Consider the following 14808-nt stretch of genomic DNA (forward strand, 5'->3'; position numbering starts at 1 on the left):
GTGAGAGGACACTTTAGTGTATTTTTTCTTCCATTTCTGTTTCCGGTGCTTCGACAAACTCATTCTTGAACACCACTTTGAATCGTTGCGTTACATAAATTTAATATAAATATTTTAATATTTAGTGCATAAAAATACACCAGAATTTCTCACCTTGCCTCCTTGTCTTATTTATGGTGTGTTCGTAGCATTTCTGGCCGTTTCAGCGCGATTCTAGCGAGTTTTAGTTCTACCGTTTCTCTCTCATATATAAATATAGAGAGAGAAAACAGCGAACCTACCCACTGGAATAACACTTAAATGGCTAAAGTACGCCACAAAAACACTGATAAGGTATCGAGAAGACAAGGTAAGGCATTTTTATTCGATTCATGTTCTTCAATTTCGCCTCCTAAACACATTTGCACATTTCCATACAAACGCTTATAATTTTAACTGATCGTGATGCTCAAATACATTGTTAGCTTGGGGTACCTGTGGTACTACGAAGCCATGGTAACGAGAAAATCTTGAATGTTCTCAGGTCCTCTTTGTGTTCATGGATAATTGTTTTGTACAGTCTGCGCTCATATTTCGTTGCTTTAAACACGATTAGATGGACTCAGAATACCTCAAAAAACACGTGGGAAACGCTTTAGCTGCTGGCCTGGCTGAAATAGCTGAAAAAAGACCTGTTGACCCGATAGAATATCTTGCACATTGGCTGAAAAAGTACGTCGAAAATGAAGAATTTGCAAAGATGGTAAGCTACACAAAAGGACGATCAAATTAGAGTTTGGACAATGTGTGAGCCAACGAGGCATGCGAGCGTAGTAACTAAAACAAGGAATGACCTATAACGATCTACAATGACCTACAACGATCTACAATGATCTACAATGGCCTACAATGATTTACAATGAACTACAAATGCAATGAGCTACAATGACCTACAATGAGCTACTACAATGAGCTACAATGATCTACAATGACCTACAAAGAGCTACAATGATATACAGTGATCTACAATGACCTACAATGAGCTTCAGAGACCTACAATGAGCTATGACCTGCAATAAATGATCTACAATGACCTACAATGAGGTACATTAGGTGCTAAAATTAGCTAATGACCTGTAATTAGCTAAAGTAAAAGATAATTTGCAGCTCTGAGGGCACTGCAGCATGTTTGCAGTACAAAGGTTAAAAACATTCCACTCTGCGCTTTGAACCAATCAAAACCTCGGTGCTGAGCAAGTTGAAAATTTTCATTGTGCACTCTGAACCAAAGAAAACATTGTGGAAAGAATAACTAGCATATAATCTTCTCTTCATTTTTTCCTGCTCTAATTAAGATTTTATCGTTGCCAAGCAAAGCCTTGATATTAATTTTGTACATTTTCATTTTAGCTTTAAAACAAAGGAAAACCATGCAAGGGTCTTTTTTTGCAGTTTGTCTCTGCCTTCAAGGCCACATGCGTAATTGCTGTCGTCATTTTGGCTGTCATGCAATGGACTAAAACCGTTGCATGACAACTCTTCACCCTGATCCTCGTTTGTCTTTCTCTTTGATTGTAAGCCGATAAGTAGGCCATTGTAGCTCATTATCGGTCATTGTAGATCACTGCTGGTTATTGTAGATCACTTTAGGTCATTGTAGCTCATTGTAGGTCATTAGCTAATTTTAGCTTATAATGTACCTCAATGTAGGTCATTGTAGATCACTGTAAGTCATTGTAGGTCATTGTAGATCATTGTAAGTCATTGTAGTAGGTCATTGTAGCTCATTGTAGATCATTGTTGATCATTGTAGGTCATTGTAGATAATTGTAGGTCATTGTAGGTCATTCCTTGTTTTAGTAACTTCGAGCATGCAAGCCATGACTACGAGTCATACGACCCAAGATTGTGAGTCAACATGCGAATCACACAGTTATTGAAAGCTAACCATTAAAAATGGGTGCTTAGACTTCATAACAGTTTATCAGCGCTATTTGAAGTGGGTGCTTAGACTTAAATGTGAAATTTGCATGGCTGGCATGACTTGCTGGCTCGCAGATTGTCCAGCTCCATCAAATTAGCGTAAGGAAGTATTTTCCTTGAACAACACACGAAGAAAAAAATCCCAGAAGGAGTCAAAGAATGTGGAGAAGTGACATTTAGTTACACAACTTGATAAGATGGCTATTTTGGGGCCAGAACTATAGAAAAATGCAGCTCAAGTTTTGCAAAATAATAAAGTCGAATTCCCAAAAGGCTTTTTTTTTTGTTCTTTTCACCAACATGGCTGCTGTGACATCAGATGCAATCAAACAGTATTTAGCTCAATTATCATCTCAGTCTGTCTTTTAGTGTCTTCAATAGCCAGCATCGGCCATAGGTTTAAGGGTGTTTAGGACAACTTAACAAAGAACGGAAAATGGCTTATAAATTGGCCATGGCACAAAAAATTCAAATACCACTACTAAATGGTTATTATGCACCAGCCATATGATTTTTAAGGTTGTCAGGAACATCTTTACAAAGGATATAATTGCGTGGAGACAAAGGACACAACAACAACAACAACAACAACTGTTAAGAATCCCAACCTGCCAAAGGCAAACCAGTTGGCTATTTACAAGTGCAGCCGAGAAGTTGAACCAGGGACTACCAGCCTGAGGGGATGTATACAAAACATGGACCCCAGGTCCATGGACCACCCCTGTGGACCACTCCTCATTTTGCAAAGTTACAAGGAGAAAAATCTTTAGACGAAAGAGGGAAGTGATCTTCACACTTATCTGGACAGTTTAAGCATTATGGTCAGTCTCTAATTATAGACGTGCACCTGAAAAATTTATGCGGGTTCAATGGGATTTAAACCCATGACCTCTGCGATGCTCGGTGCAATGCTCTACCAACTGAGCGTTGAAGCCACTCAGTTGGGAGCAGGTCAGTTTGTTGGGCTCATTTGTTCCGGTGAAGGACTCAATGAATGAAATGAACTATTTAAAAAGCGGGTTATAGACGAATCCCTTTGGAGCCACCAAATAGGTGGTATAAGTGTCTATAACAGGCTATTCCTTAAATCAGTAGCCCATAACTAGGAGTGAATAAAAAAAACCCTATATTCCTGTCTTGGCGTTTTCACAGACTGTGATTTATCTTTAGATTGAATTTCCTGCTGATGTCAGACTCCTGAAGGAGCCCGATGACCAATCACGAGAAGCTAACATGACGCCATAGAATCACTGAAACGGAATTGTCTTTGTCTTCTTGCAGAAAAAGTAGTCTAAAAATAAGTCTATAAAAATACCGTGATATAGGCTTAGTAAGGGAATTGTTCGCTCATAGTCATGGACTCCTGCTCAAATTTTTCAGATAAGTGTGAGGATCACTTCTCTATTTCATCTAATGATTTTTTGCTTGTAAAACGTATTGAGTTGACAAAATGAGGGGTGGTCCACAGGGGTAGCCCATGGACCAGGTCCATGAAGGGATCCATGGACTGGGTCCACAGGGGTGGTCCATGGACCTGGGGTCCATGTTTTGTAATAAGACATCCCCAACCAGGAAAAAATTCAACCAGTGGTCAGCGGAACGAGTCTTGAACCTGGGAACTCTGGATCTCAATGCAAGCGTCCTAACCACTGGGCTGCACTGCCTCCCAGAGTGTAAAATATACTCCGCATTAAACTTTGGCAGGGGTTTTTGTAAATTCCTTTATTCAAATGTTCTTAGAGTGTGCATGTTCGTAATATTGATTATGTGAGCAAATACAAAATCTTTGCACAGATAGAAACTGCTGGATGGTGACTTATCAAGGGTGGATCTAGGAGAAGGGTGCAGGGGGTGTACCCCCCCCCCCCTCCCCCATCCTCCCAATCTTAAGTTGCAGAAATATGTTTTCCAGCATTCTGAACAAAAGAAAAATCACACCTTTTTTGACAATTTAATTATTTGATACAAGTATCCACAAGAAAATTAATTTATTAACATGACACAAAAAAAGTGCACTTGCATCTTGGCCTTTTCTCAGCTGGAGGCATTTCGGCTGACAAAGAAAAACTATTGGGGACCGGCTGCAATCATTTCTGGGCCGCCATAGCAAAACACCCAACATTGGAACAGTTCAGGTGATCTTTTGTAGAGCCAAATTCTTTGCACAATGTGTTATGGGGTGATGTGGCTTGTGAAATTGAAGACTGTGTATGAAGTTGTGACATTTTGTCAACAGATGACAGGTCAAGAAAAGGACAAAACTATATATTTTTAATCGATCTTTCTGTTAAAAGGAAAAAAAATCCAGTCTGTTCAGATGTTGAAAGCAGCTGGGCAAAGTCATGTTCACAGCCGGTCAGTTTCCCAGTGCCCAGCCCTTAATGAAACCCCTGATACAACCTGCCAAATTGAACAATCATATCCTGAGTGATGATAATAAAGAAAATGCACTATTTAAGCAATAGATGATGATTTCCTTCTTTCCATAGCGTCATATAAATACAAGGGGGAGTTGGGAAAATTTGAGACAGCGTCTTGGGTTTGCATAACTGTTGAGAATTCTCCCAACTCCCCCAAGTGTTTAATAGATGAAGCTATGAAAACACTTGATTGAAACAGACTTTCTTGATACACGCTCATGTTTGCTACCAGGCACGTCTGACAATACATACCGGTAACCAATCAAAATTGGTGTCATGTCACAGCCGTGTTTCCATACTGTCATCTAAACATGGCTATTGACAAATGACAGTGTGGGTACTATCCTAATTATTTAATTTATAATAATTTATAATGCCTTGGATAAACTTGGAGGACATTCCTGCAGCTTAAGGTGTTGCAAAGAACACTTTGAGTTTTCTGAGTGTGCCCAATTCATCACAGATTTATACTGTCTCCTATTACTCAGGGTTAAAATTCTACATCTCCTTCATAACACTATCTATCAGAGATTCACGTAATGGTCCATTTGATCAAAATACTTTATAGAAATTGGAGGAAGAAAAAGCTCTTGAACTAGAGAAAAAGGAAGCTGCAGAAGAGCTTGTGAGAGAACAGAAACGGAAGGAAGAGGCTGAGGCCATTGCTCGACAGGAAGCCTATGAAAAAGCTGCAAATGAGGAAGTAGTAGTTGATCAAACTCCACGTCCAATACCACCAGAAGTTACAGCAACATTAGCCCCAGTGGCTGAGGGAGATGAAGGTAAGGGGAAAGAGGTAAAAAGTGTTTACTGGTATAAGAAAGTAAAACATGGAGATCATTATGCTGTTTACTAGTTATGCTTCCATGAGAAGCTTATTTAAAGGGTATATAGAGGACACCTTTACTTTGATAACCTTTCAGTTTATGGGTATATCATTTATTCAAGAATGCGAATTTGAACAGATTTTAATAAAACTATTAACTGGAACTTGAACTCTGCTTTTGGGGAAAAGGTGCTTTCCTCTGTTCATGGTGGTTTTAAAATAATTTTACCACAACCTGTACACTAGTGATGGTTATTTTTATTAATTTAATTTAACAATTATTTTTTATGAGGTTAAAATTAATTGAGTTAACAAGTAGGAGCGACTACAGTCAATTTGTTGTCAGTGGTTTTGTTATATTTGCACATGCATTGGATTCCTCATGCTTTACGTGGTACAGCTTATTCATCGGTGTGGCGGGAAGAAGGAGCATTTTGTGTGGAGCATTTAGCGGTTTTTTGCCTCCCTCCCTTCCCCCCTCTACTTTCCACTGTTCATCAGTGTGACAGGTACCTGTCTTATCGAGGGCGTGGGGGCTCATGGCTGGTTTGTCAGGTTTTGCCAGCTATCAGTGCAGTCTCCATCTTGGAGCTGGCTCCCAACCTCCACTTAGTGACACGGTGGTTAATTTTAAGCAATAATAATGCTATAATAAATCACTTTCAAAGCAGAATTCCTCTCTCATCCCAATGCAATAGTAAATCGCCACGTAATCCACAAGCCACCGTGTTGACAGCAGTGGCGGTAGTTTGCAAGCCTTTTTAACAAACAAGAACCAAAACATGAATGAGAGCATCGTTTTGTGAGGCCACTAGACTAAATTCCTTTTTGACCCAATGAACCAGGCAAAGGAAATCTGCCCCCCCCCCCCCCTCCCCTCAGCCCCCCAGAATACAAATCCTTTACCTCATAGACAAGAATGTTCAGTCATTCTGAGCTAAGGGGCAAAAGCTAATAATTATAATAACAATAATAATAATAGTACCGGTAATACGGTAGTTATTATTATTATTATTATTATTATTATTATTATTATTATTATTATTATTATTAGTAGTAGTAGTAGTAGTAGTGGTAGTAGTAGTAGTAGTAGTAGTAGTAGTAGTAGTAGTAGTATTGTGATGACTTTAATAGGCTGAATAACAACAGAAAATAACAGAAATTTACTTGACGTCTGCTGATGTGAGAAAATTTCAAATGAAAATATATGTCTCTGCAAATGGCACAGAGCCGGTTTCCATCTGATGCTGTTAGGATCCGCATGCAGTTGGAAGTGAATCCATTCTGTTGGGCAGTTACTGTCTTTTCAGAGGCAATAATAATAATAATAATATTATTATTATTATTATTATTATTATTATTTCACCAAATTTGGGCCCACTTCAATGCCTGAGGATGTGAAAATTTCGTTTAATATGCCACCCCATGGGACAAATTCCTGTTCAAAGTCCAGTCCAGTCTATTCCCTTATTTTCCTCCTCCCTTTTTCAGGATGAGGGGATGGGGGTTTCCAATGACTGACCAGTGCATAAGTATGTTTCTGGTATATTTCATGTTTGAGCAGTATACTGTAGAATAGTGTAGTGTTATTATAGATGAGGTAGTGGAGTCAGTTACTCAGGCTTATGCAGAGTAAAGGGACAAATAACCAATAGTTTAAGAGACCTTGGCCTTAAGGATATTAACCAAGTTTATGACAAATTATGGTTATTTCAATAAATGTTTTTCAGTTACCTTGATTTATCTCAAACTTAATCACGGAAAAAAAATATAATTTAAAATATAAAAAATAGTATTTGAAAAATATAACAAAATTACTTTATAATTTACATTTATACACTGCATTCACAAGTGATTGGAGGGTTGGTAGAAAAAGAGGAAAAGGTAAATATATTCCTGGATCTCATAGACCACAGTATAAAATATCTATGCTCATTTTGTTCCCAATTCTTATTCTAAGCGCCATCCTCACTAAAATGGTGTCAAATTTAAATGCTGAAGGCATAGGGCCAGAAATTGAATAAAGGCCACAGGGTTTAAATAATCCAGAAAATACATAAGGCAGTTTTTCATTTTTTCCATGTAATGTTACTAGATTTAACTTGATCCAGACAATTTTTCAAAAAATGACAGGCTTCCTTAAAAAAATTCATGAAGGATGAAAAATGAGATTTTAACTGGCAGAGTATAGTATTGAAATATTAAAATTCTTTAAATTATTAAGAATAAGAGATTCTACCGCTTAATGACTTTTAATGAAAGATTTTCTTGATTTACCACTGACATTGATAAATTATATGAAGAAGTAAACATTGCTGAGTGAGGAGCTCAATGAACTAAATATAATGAGCCAGTTATTTAAACAAAGTCTAAGGCCACGGCTTAAGACAATTAGTGGACCTCCAAATCTATTTATAAGCGGTATATTTTAAGTAGATAAATTGCTGTCTAGTCTGGAATTCAAACCTTCTTGTTACCATCAGCAGCAGATAATATTTGGATATGATTGTTGGCAATATTGAAAATGGCTTAGAACACGGTTTTGTTGAACATTGTCTAAACTATGTTTTAATAATCGACCCAATGACTTTTGTTCAAGTGTCAACCGTATTTAGCACTGGAGCACTAATCAAATCATAGGTTGGTTTTTCAGGCGTGGGAAAAACCGGAATACCAGGAGAAAAACCTCTCGGAGTATTGCAGAGAACCAACAAACTCAACCCACACGTGACTCCCAATCTGGGGGTCAGACCTGGACGGACATTACTAAACAACGAAACACCGAAACGAAGCACCAAAACACGATGTATGACCCCACCATAAATTTAATACTAACCGACAAAGGTTGGATTTGAGACTAGGCCTAAAACGATATTTAATCTGAAATGCAACCTTTGTCGGTAAGTATTCAGTGTAAGGTGGGATCATACATGGTGTTTTGGAGCTTTGTTTCGCCGTTTCGTGGTTTAGTAATGCCCGACCTGTTTTCGTGGTTTAGTAATGCCCGACCTGTGCCACATTGGTGGGAAGCAAGTGCTATCGCCACTGCGCCATCGCTGTATAAGTGGATTTCACGTCGTTACATCATTGCCACCATGTTGGTGGATGAAAACAAAAGATCTCTCATTAGCTCCTTTTGTTCGTCCACCAGCAATCATACATTTCAGCATTGTTATCTGTGTCTCTAGAGATTGGTTGCAATTAAACCACCTTTTATGTATGTTACTTGTTCTTCTGCTTGCATCAGCTGTTAAAAACCAACTGCTACGGTTAGGGCACAGTTGTCTTGTACTGAGTTGTCTGTTTTCTTTGTAGCAGTTACTGGCACAAGATCACAGGCAACTGCGGAATAACCAAGATGCATGCCTCGTTTAAGAATCACAGAGAAGACTATATTGTTAACTTATTATTCAAGTCACTGCTAAGTTTCGATGTGTTTTTTGCTTTTAAAAATCTCATGTTTTTCACTTGTTATGAGACGCTTCTAACTTTGACCTTGTCAAAACATCACAATTTCCAATATATTCAAAGCAGGCGACTTAAATTACATTCTTTATATGAAAAAACAAATAATTTAAAAGTCTACGAGTTAAGGACATTACCATGTCAGAATTATCAGATTATAATAGCAAATTTACATTTAATTATTTATTAGTGGACAGATCGTACGTCTAAATAATGAGGATTGCTATGGATTTAAAGAGAAGCCTTTATAAATTTTAAAGTACATCTTAAAGTTTAAAAATGCAAAGTTAATACCCAAATTTGTTCTTCAGAATCTACATTGATGTCAAGTGGAAAATAAAGAAATTTAAGAACACCCTTTTAGTTCTTAAATATGAAACCTCTCGTCTCTTTCTTTTTTTGTTTCTGGGAAAGAGATATAAAGAAGGTGATGATGTGGATGTTAGTGTTTATTGAGGGAAACTGGAAAAATCTGAGAGAGGTTAGGTGAAGAAGGCAGAGAATTTTAGTTTTAATAGTTTAGTTTAGTTCATGGAATTCGCACACAGATGTTTTGAAAAGTAAGGAAAAACAAAACTTTTGTTCAAATTACCCCCCACCCCGGGTTCGAAAGGCAGATATTTTGAGACTCTTGAGTGTTGGGCCGGTCGGAAAGCCACTGACACGGTCCCCAAGCCCAGTGAGATGCCACCAGGTTCTTTTGTCTGATCAACGACGCAAGCATAAGCGTAAGTGACATGCGCAAACTTGATTACGGGTGCGTTTCGTTAGGACAAAAGACATTCATTAGATGATGATAATGATGAACTTTATTAAAAGTGTGTATGAAAGGTTTTTCTTTATTTACTCAAGTGAAACATCATGGTTTTCTGAGATAAAAACGATCCAAAAAATTCCAGACCGATTTTAATTCCATGCCTTTCAGGCTTTATATATCGGAATTTTCACTTCCTCGGGGTATAAGACCGTGCTATTAAGGAGACTGGGGATAGCAGATTTGTGCCGTCAATACAGTAGCGAAATTATTCCAGAGCGCCAATTTTCGTTTTTTTAGATTGAGAAGTCGCTGAAACTGCTTCTGAGATGCACTATAAGACAAAGGAACGAAAATTTCTATCCCTAACTGTATTGACGTCACTGGCTTGTTATTCTCAGTCGCCCTAGTAGCGCCGCTTTGTACGCCCCGGAAGTGAAAATTCCGATTTTAAAAGGCTGAAAGACATAGAATAAATATCGGTCGGGAAAAATGTTTGTTTGTTTTTATATCAGAAAACCATGATATTTCAGGTTAGTAATTGAAGACAAATCTGTCATATACAGTTTAATGAAAAGTTAATACACTGTAAGTCCCGGTATGTTACTTGTGCTTATGATCACTGCATCGCTTTTAGACAGCTAAACTTATGCAACAACGACGTGGACGAGAACGCTACCAAGGCTTCAGGAACAATAAATGTTTCTTCACGCCTCGAATAGCGTTTTACCTTTTGTTATATTTCTTTGTCGTTCCTAATAACGACTCCGTGGTTTTGTGTAGGACTTGAGCACCAGACGAGCAACAACGCCTGAGAATAGCTGAGGAAAAAAGTACTTTCTTTGTGATTTTATCTACAAACGTTGAGACTTTCAAATCTTCAGGGATAAGGACTGTAAACCGTAGGCCCTTCCCTAAAGCCTTCATTGATTCTGGGACGTTAAAGCGGAACGCGCATATAAACTCATCACAGAGAGCTGATCACGAGGCCGGTGTAGCGGTCTGTCTCATTGTGTCCAGCAAAAAGCGACTAGCCCGGCGGTGATGTCTCAAAAAGTTTTATGATGCATGACGCCACTTCAGCAAATACAGAAGTAAAGTCAAGGGAACTTTGCAGAGTGCTGGAATATGTAGATGTAGATAGAAACCCACAAAGACAGCGTATTTTTCTAGTGCTGGCGAAATCCATTTATCGTCCCCACCATTTTTTGAGATGAAAACTCTCTCTTTAATCCAGAAATACAAGTATTTAGATGCAGGACGATTTCAATAAGCGTCACGAAGTGTCCCCTCGCTTTTCTCCCCAACTTCAACATAACCCCAGAGATGCCAACCTATGGAGTTCTAAAATCTGGAGATTTTTTCCTTCCGGTCTCCCCACTCCTCCCCCTCGATCAACCTACTCACTCCACTCCCCTCCCCTCCTCCCCCCCCCCAAAAAAAAAACGCACCCACCCATCCCCCAGCAGCTCCTTCAGAATACAAGAATATTCTGCCGCCATGTTGAATTTGCCGGAAAACAGGGTACTTATCTCAATAATTTTATTGGTTAATCGGAGATTAACGTATGTAACCCATGTCTCGGAATGAAGACAATTAACGTCACAAAGTGTACCCTAAGTGATGCTCTTCAAGTGAGGATAAACCGCTGCATTTAACCAAAGCTAAAAATAACGCTAACCTTTACCCTTACCTTATTGTTGGAAAAAGGTAGCGAAGGCTTAGACTTACAGGGAAACGTCCGACGGTGTTGGATGTCAAAATTGTGCATGCATCTAACTATTGTAGGTGCAGTTCTGGACATAAGTGTTTACTAGTCGCCATAGCCCAGGAAGGATGGTGAATTATGCAACTCACTTCTTCGCTTTTTTCTTTTGTAAGGATGAATATAAAAATACTCAAAATGCAGAAAAATCACAATAATGGCTTTTAGGTTTGTGAGTATTCAGTTTTCATGTGTTCGTTGTAATTTACTGTCATCGCCTGAAAATCGAGAAAAAAATTCCCTCGAGCATTCAGCAAAAAAAAAAAGAAAGTAAATCTCTTCGGCTTTATATACTCTCACCGGGGCTTTTTGTGTCACTGATTTCTTCCCTTTTCGATTTTCTTTTAAGAAGGTGATTTTCTTCACCTACTTATCGTTGATTTTCTCTTGGAAACTTCTCAAGTTTTAGTTACTTTATTACATCAATGATTTATTCAAGTTTTTTTCCAATAAAATTCCCTTGGAAAACGCGTGGAGTGTGTTTGCGTAACCTGTGCAAACGTTGGTCCTAAATAGTAAGAGTCTCAACTCTTTTTGTCCCGGATTGGAAATTTAGTGAGCTACGCAGAACGCTAGAAAAAATTCTATACCCGCATGAGGTAACAAAAGGTAGTTGTTTTCCTTTATCAGAGCAAGACAACAAAGCAGACGAGGCTGAGAAGACAGCGGAAGAAGGGGGAATACCCACCGGGACTGAAGGCGAGGGGACGGCTGTTTTGGTAGCCGAAGGGGATGAGCAAGCCAGTGATGCACAGGAAGGAAAAGAGGAGGTGAGACCAGCTGAAGAAGCAGCAGACAGTAAAGATAAAGCGGGAGGTCAGGGTACCGAAGAGGAAGCAGGTGATCAGACAACTAGAACAGAAGGCGAATCGGCTGTGGAAGAAGCAGCTGAAGACAACGAAAAAGGTAACAGTGGATCGAATGCTGACTAGTTTTACTCTTACATCATAGTAAGAAAAAGAGTAAGGGAAAACACTCGTTGACATCTCGGGGATTGTCCGGAAAAAATCCGAACAGTCGAACTGTGAACTTCCGATTACTACTGAGCTCGGATGCTCATCCAGTTAGCTTTTAACTGCAATTGCGAGAAAGCCAGTCTTAAAGCAATTTCGTTTCCTGGCCCTAGAACAGGACAATTGTCACGTAAACTTAGAGTCGTCTTTGGCGCTGTGGCAGAGCATCCCAACAATTCATCATAACTTCATACGTGCCTCTCCTGTTCAAAGCACTCGGATTTTCTTCCAGCTGTTGTGGTGTAAAAACAGTGCAAAATGACATATTCCGGTGCTAGCAGGTTTTTTTTCTTTGACAGAAGAGGAAGCGCCTAAAGAAGCAAAAGAAGAAAGCGAAACAACAGGAGAAGGACAGTAAAGACGATCCTGCATCATGAAGAAAGGGCAGTGTCGACCAGTTGTGACATAAACATAAAATAAGCACGAGACAAAAGAAAGCAACAAATCTACCAGGTGATCTGGTGACGTACTTTGGAGAACTGGGAAGAAAAATCTTAACGCCGTATCCCACAACCGCGTGCGGCCTTAGGTGTTGTTTCCAAACTCCCTGCAGTATTTCCATCGCCAAAACTCAACAGATCATTCCGTGTCTACCACATTCCCTGTTACTGAATGAACATTCAAGTAGACCCGACGAGATCTAACGTCGCCTCTGCCATGTTGAATTCGAAAATAAGTCCGCGCGCGGTTGTGAGATACTGCGTTAAAATTTTTCTCCCCAGTCCTCTGAATTATGTCACCAGATCACCTGGTATTACCTTTGCACTAAAAATGTAAGATACTCAAGGAATCAGCAGGTTTTGGTGCCAGCGGAAAACCGAGTGAATAGTGCCCAATCCTACTCTGACAGCTCGTTGATTCAGAAAGATTTGCGTTTGTCATATTTTCTTAATTTCCTTTGTGAGACAAGTGGGAAGATTGTTACGTTTGTAGTAATGCTAATGTTTATTTTATTGCTTATTTCTCTGTGTGAGCCAAGCGTAATAACAAGCAAACAAGCTTTTAGCCCTGTGAGAGCAAACCGCCTCGGCCAAAGGACAACAATGTGGTCGGAATATACCTCGACGTTTTCACACATCGCACATTTTGTAATTATCGAAAAAATTGAAAAACATTTTGGCGTCCGCGGAAACGTCCTCGACTTCCAGAGAATCATAGGATTTGCTAAAAAAAATTTTACTGTGTAAATGAAGATCTTTTATTTATTTTCCTGTTGTAATGCGTAAGTAAATATTTTGTTATTTACTTACACACCCGTTAACTTTTTTGCGAACCTCTGTTTGTTACAATATTTGTATACATTGCTTCTTATCGTAGAACAATTGCAGTTTTAATTACAATGTTATTCCCGTCAATGATCGCTGAGTTAATCGTTTGTATCGCGATTTGTCTCACCATATACATTTGCAAACCCTGGAAAACATTCCTGGTTTCAACGGGAAAACGTGACGTGTCCACACTGCATTTAACACTTTCATCCCTTCGATAAAAAACGCATCAAACGTCCACACGCATAACTATTTGCAGTTTGAACTACATGTTTTACACACATTGGCCGTCTTTTCACCGTAAATCGCGTGAAAGCAGTTGTTTTTCCAACTAGCGAGTCGGGAAAAACTTCAATGGGATTCTCATTAAATTTTAGCCACCAAACCAGGTAGCTTAAGAGGAGTGGCTTGCGGCAAGAGACTATGAGGGATAGTCTCTAGCTTGCGGTTATTCAAATCGGAAATACAACAGAAGTGCTATTTTTATTTTCGCAGTGGCGCGTGCTCTCTCCTGATTTAATCTTACCCGTGAAAACACGTATCATTTTAAGTCGCTTAACGAAGTCTGCAAACAAACCAATTTTAAGGAATGTTAAGCGAGACAACGACTGTCGTAAAAACACATCCATTCAGATGTCAATCTGATCGTTTTCCACTTAATATGCTGAGTAATCTCTCGCTCAATTTGAAGATGGTTATATAATTTTCTTTATTACATCCATTTAGAAATCACTGGTGATCCTTGCAATCTGATCGGCTCTCAGCAGTGCGATTTATTCCCAGATCGCCCTATTTTTTGCTCTAAATCGCATCATTTTCCCAGCCAATGAGAAAGGAACACTAAAACAAAACAACCAATCAAATTTCAAGGCTTGTCTAAGGTAACCAATCAAATTGCAAGAAAATGAAACACAAAGAAAACCATTGTGTGGCGAATTTTGCAACTTTTGTTCACAACTGGATCAAGGAAATATTAGCACTGACTGAAATCCTGTATTTTAGCGATTAAATAATTGTTATTTCTAAATGGATGTAATAAAGTGGTAATTGAACTTCGTGTCGTGCAATTTTGATCTGAAATCATACTTGTGATTTCAAATCGAACTCGCGCTGCGCGCTCGTTCGCTTTTGAAATCACACATATGATTTCAGACCAAATTGCTGTCCACTCACTTCAATTACCATCATTAATTAACCTTAATCACATGCAGTTCAATATATGGCTCATTTGGTATATTATTTTGTTCATTGATTCATTCATCACAAGAACACTTGAATCCACAAATGACCAGCTCCCAACGTCAGTCTTCGAAGCTCAGTTGGTTTGGGCGTCGC

General features: G+C 38.9%; 1 protein-coding gene across 1 annotated transcript; it reads left to right on the plus strand.

The window, feature by feature from the left end:
- The first annotated feature begins 517 nt into the window (after positions 1 to 517).
- On the plus strand, positions 518 to 13560 carry LOC138033467 (DPY30 domain-containing protein 1-like). Its single transcript, XM_068881208.1, has 4 exons — positions 518 to 742; positions 4951 to 5164; positions 11823 to 12098; positions 12505 to 13560. Exons 1-4 carry the CDS (start codon positions 596 to 598, stop codon positions 12561 to 12563), a joined length of 696 nt encoding a protein of 231 aa, XP_068737309.1. The 5' UTR covers positions 518 to 595; the 3' UTR covers positions 12564 to 13560.
- The last annotated feature ends 1248 nt before the right edge of the window (positions 13561 to 14808 follow it).

The sequence above is a fragment of the Montipora capricornis genome, chromosome 14 (genome assembly GCF_036669925.1).
Source record: "Montipora capricornis isolate CH-2021 chromosome 14, ASM3666992v2, whole genome shotgun sequence".
Lineage (NCBI taxonomy): Eukaryota > Metazoa > Cnidaria > Anthozoa > Scleractinia > Acroporidae > Montipora > Montipora capricornis.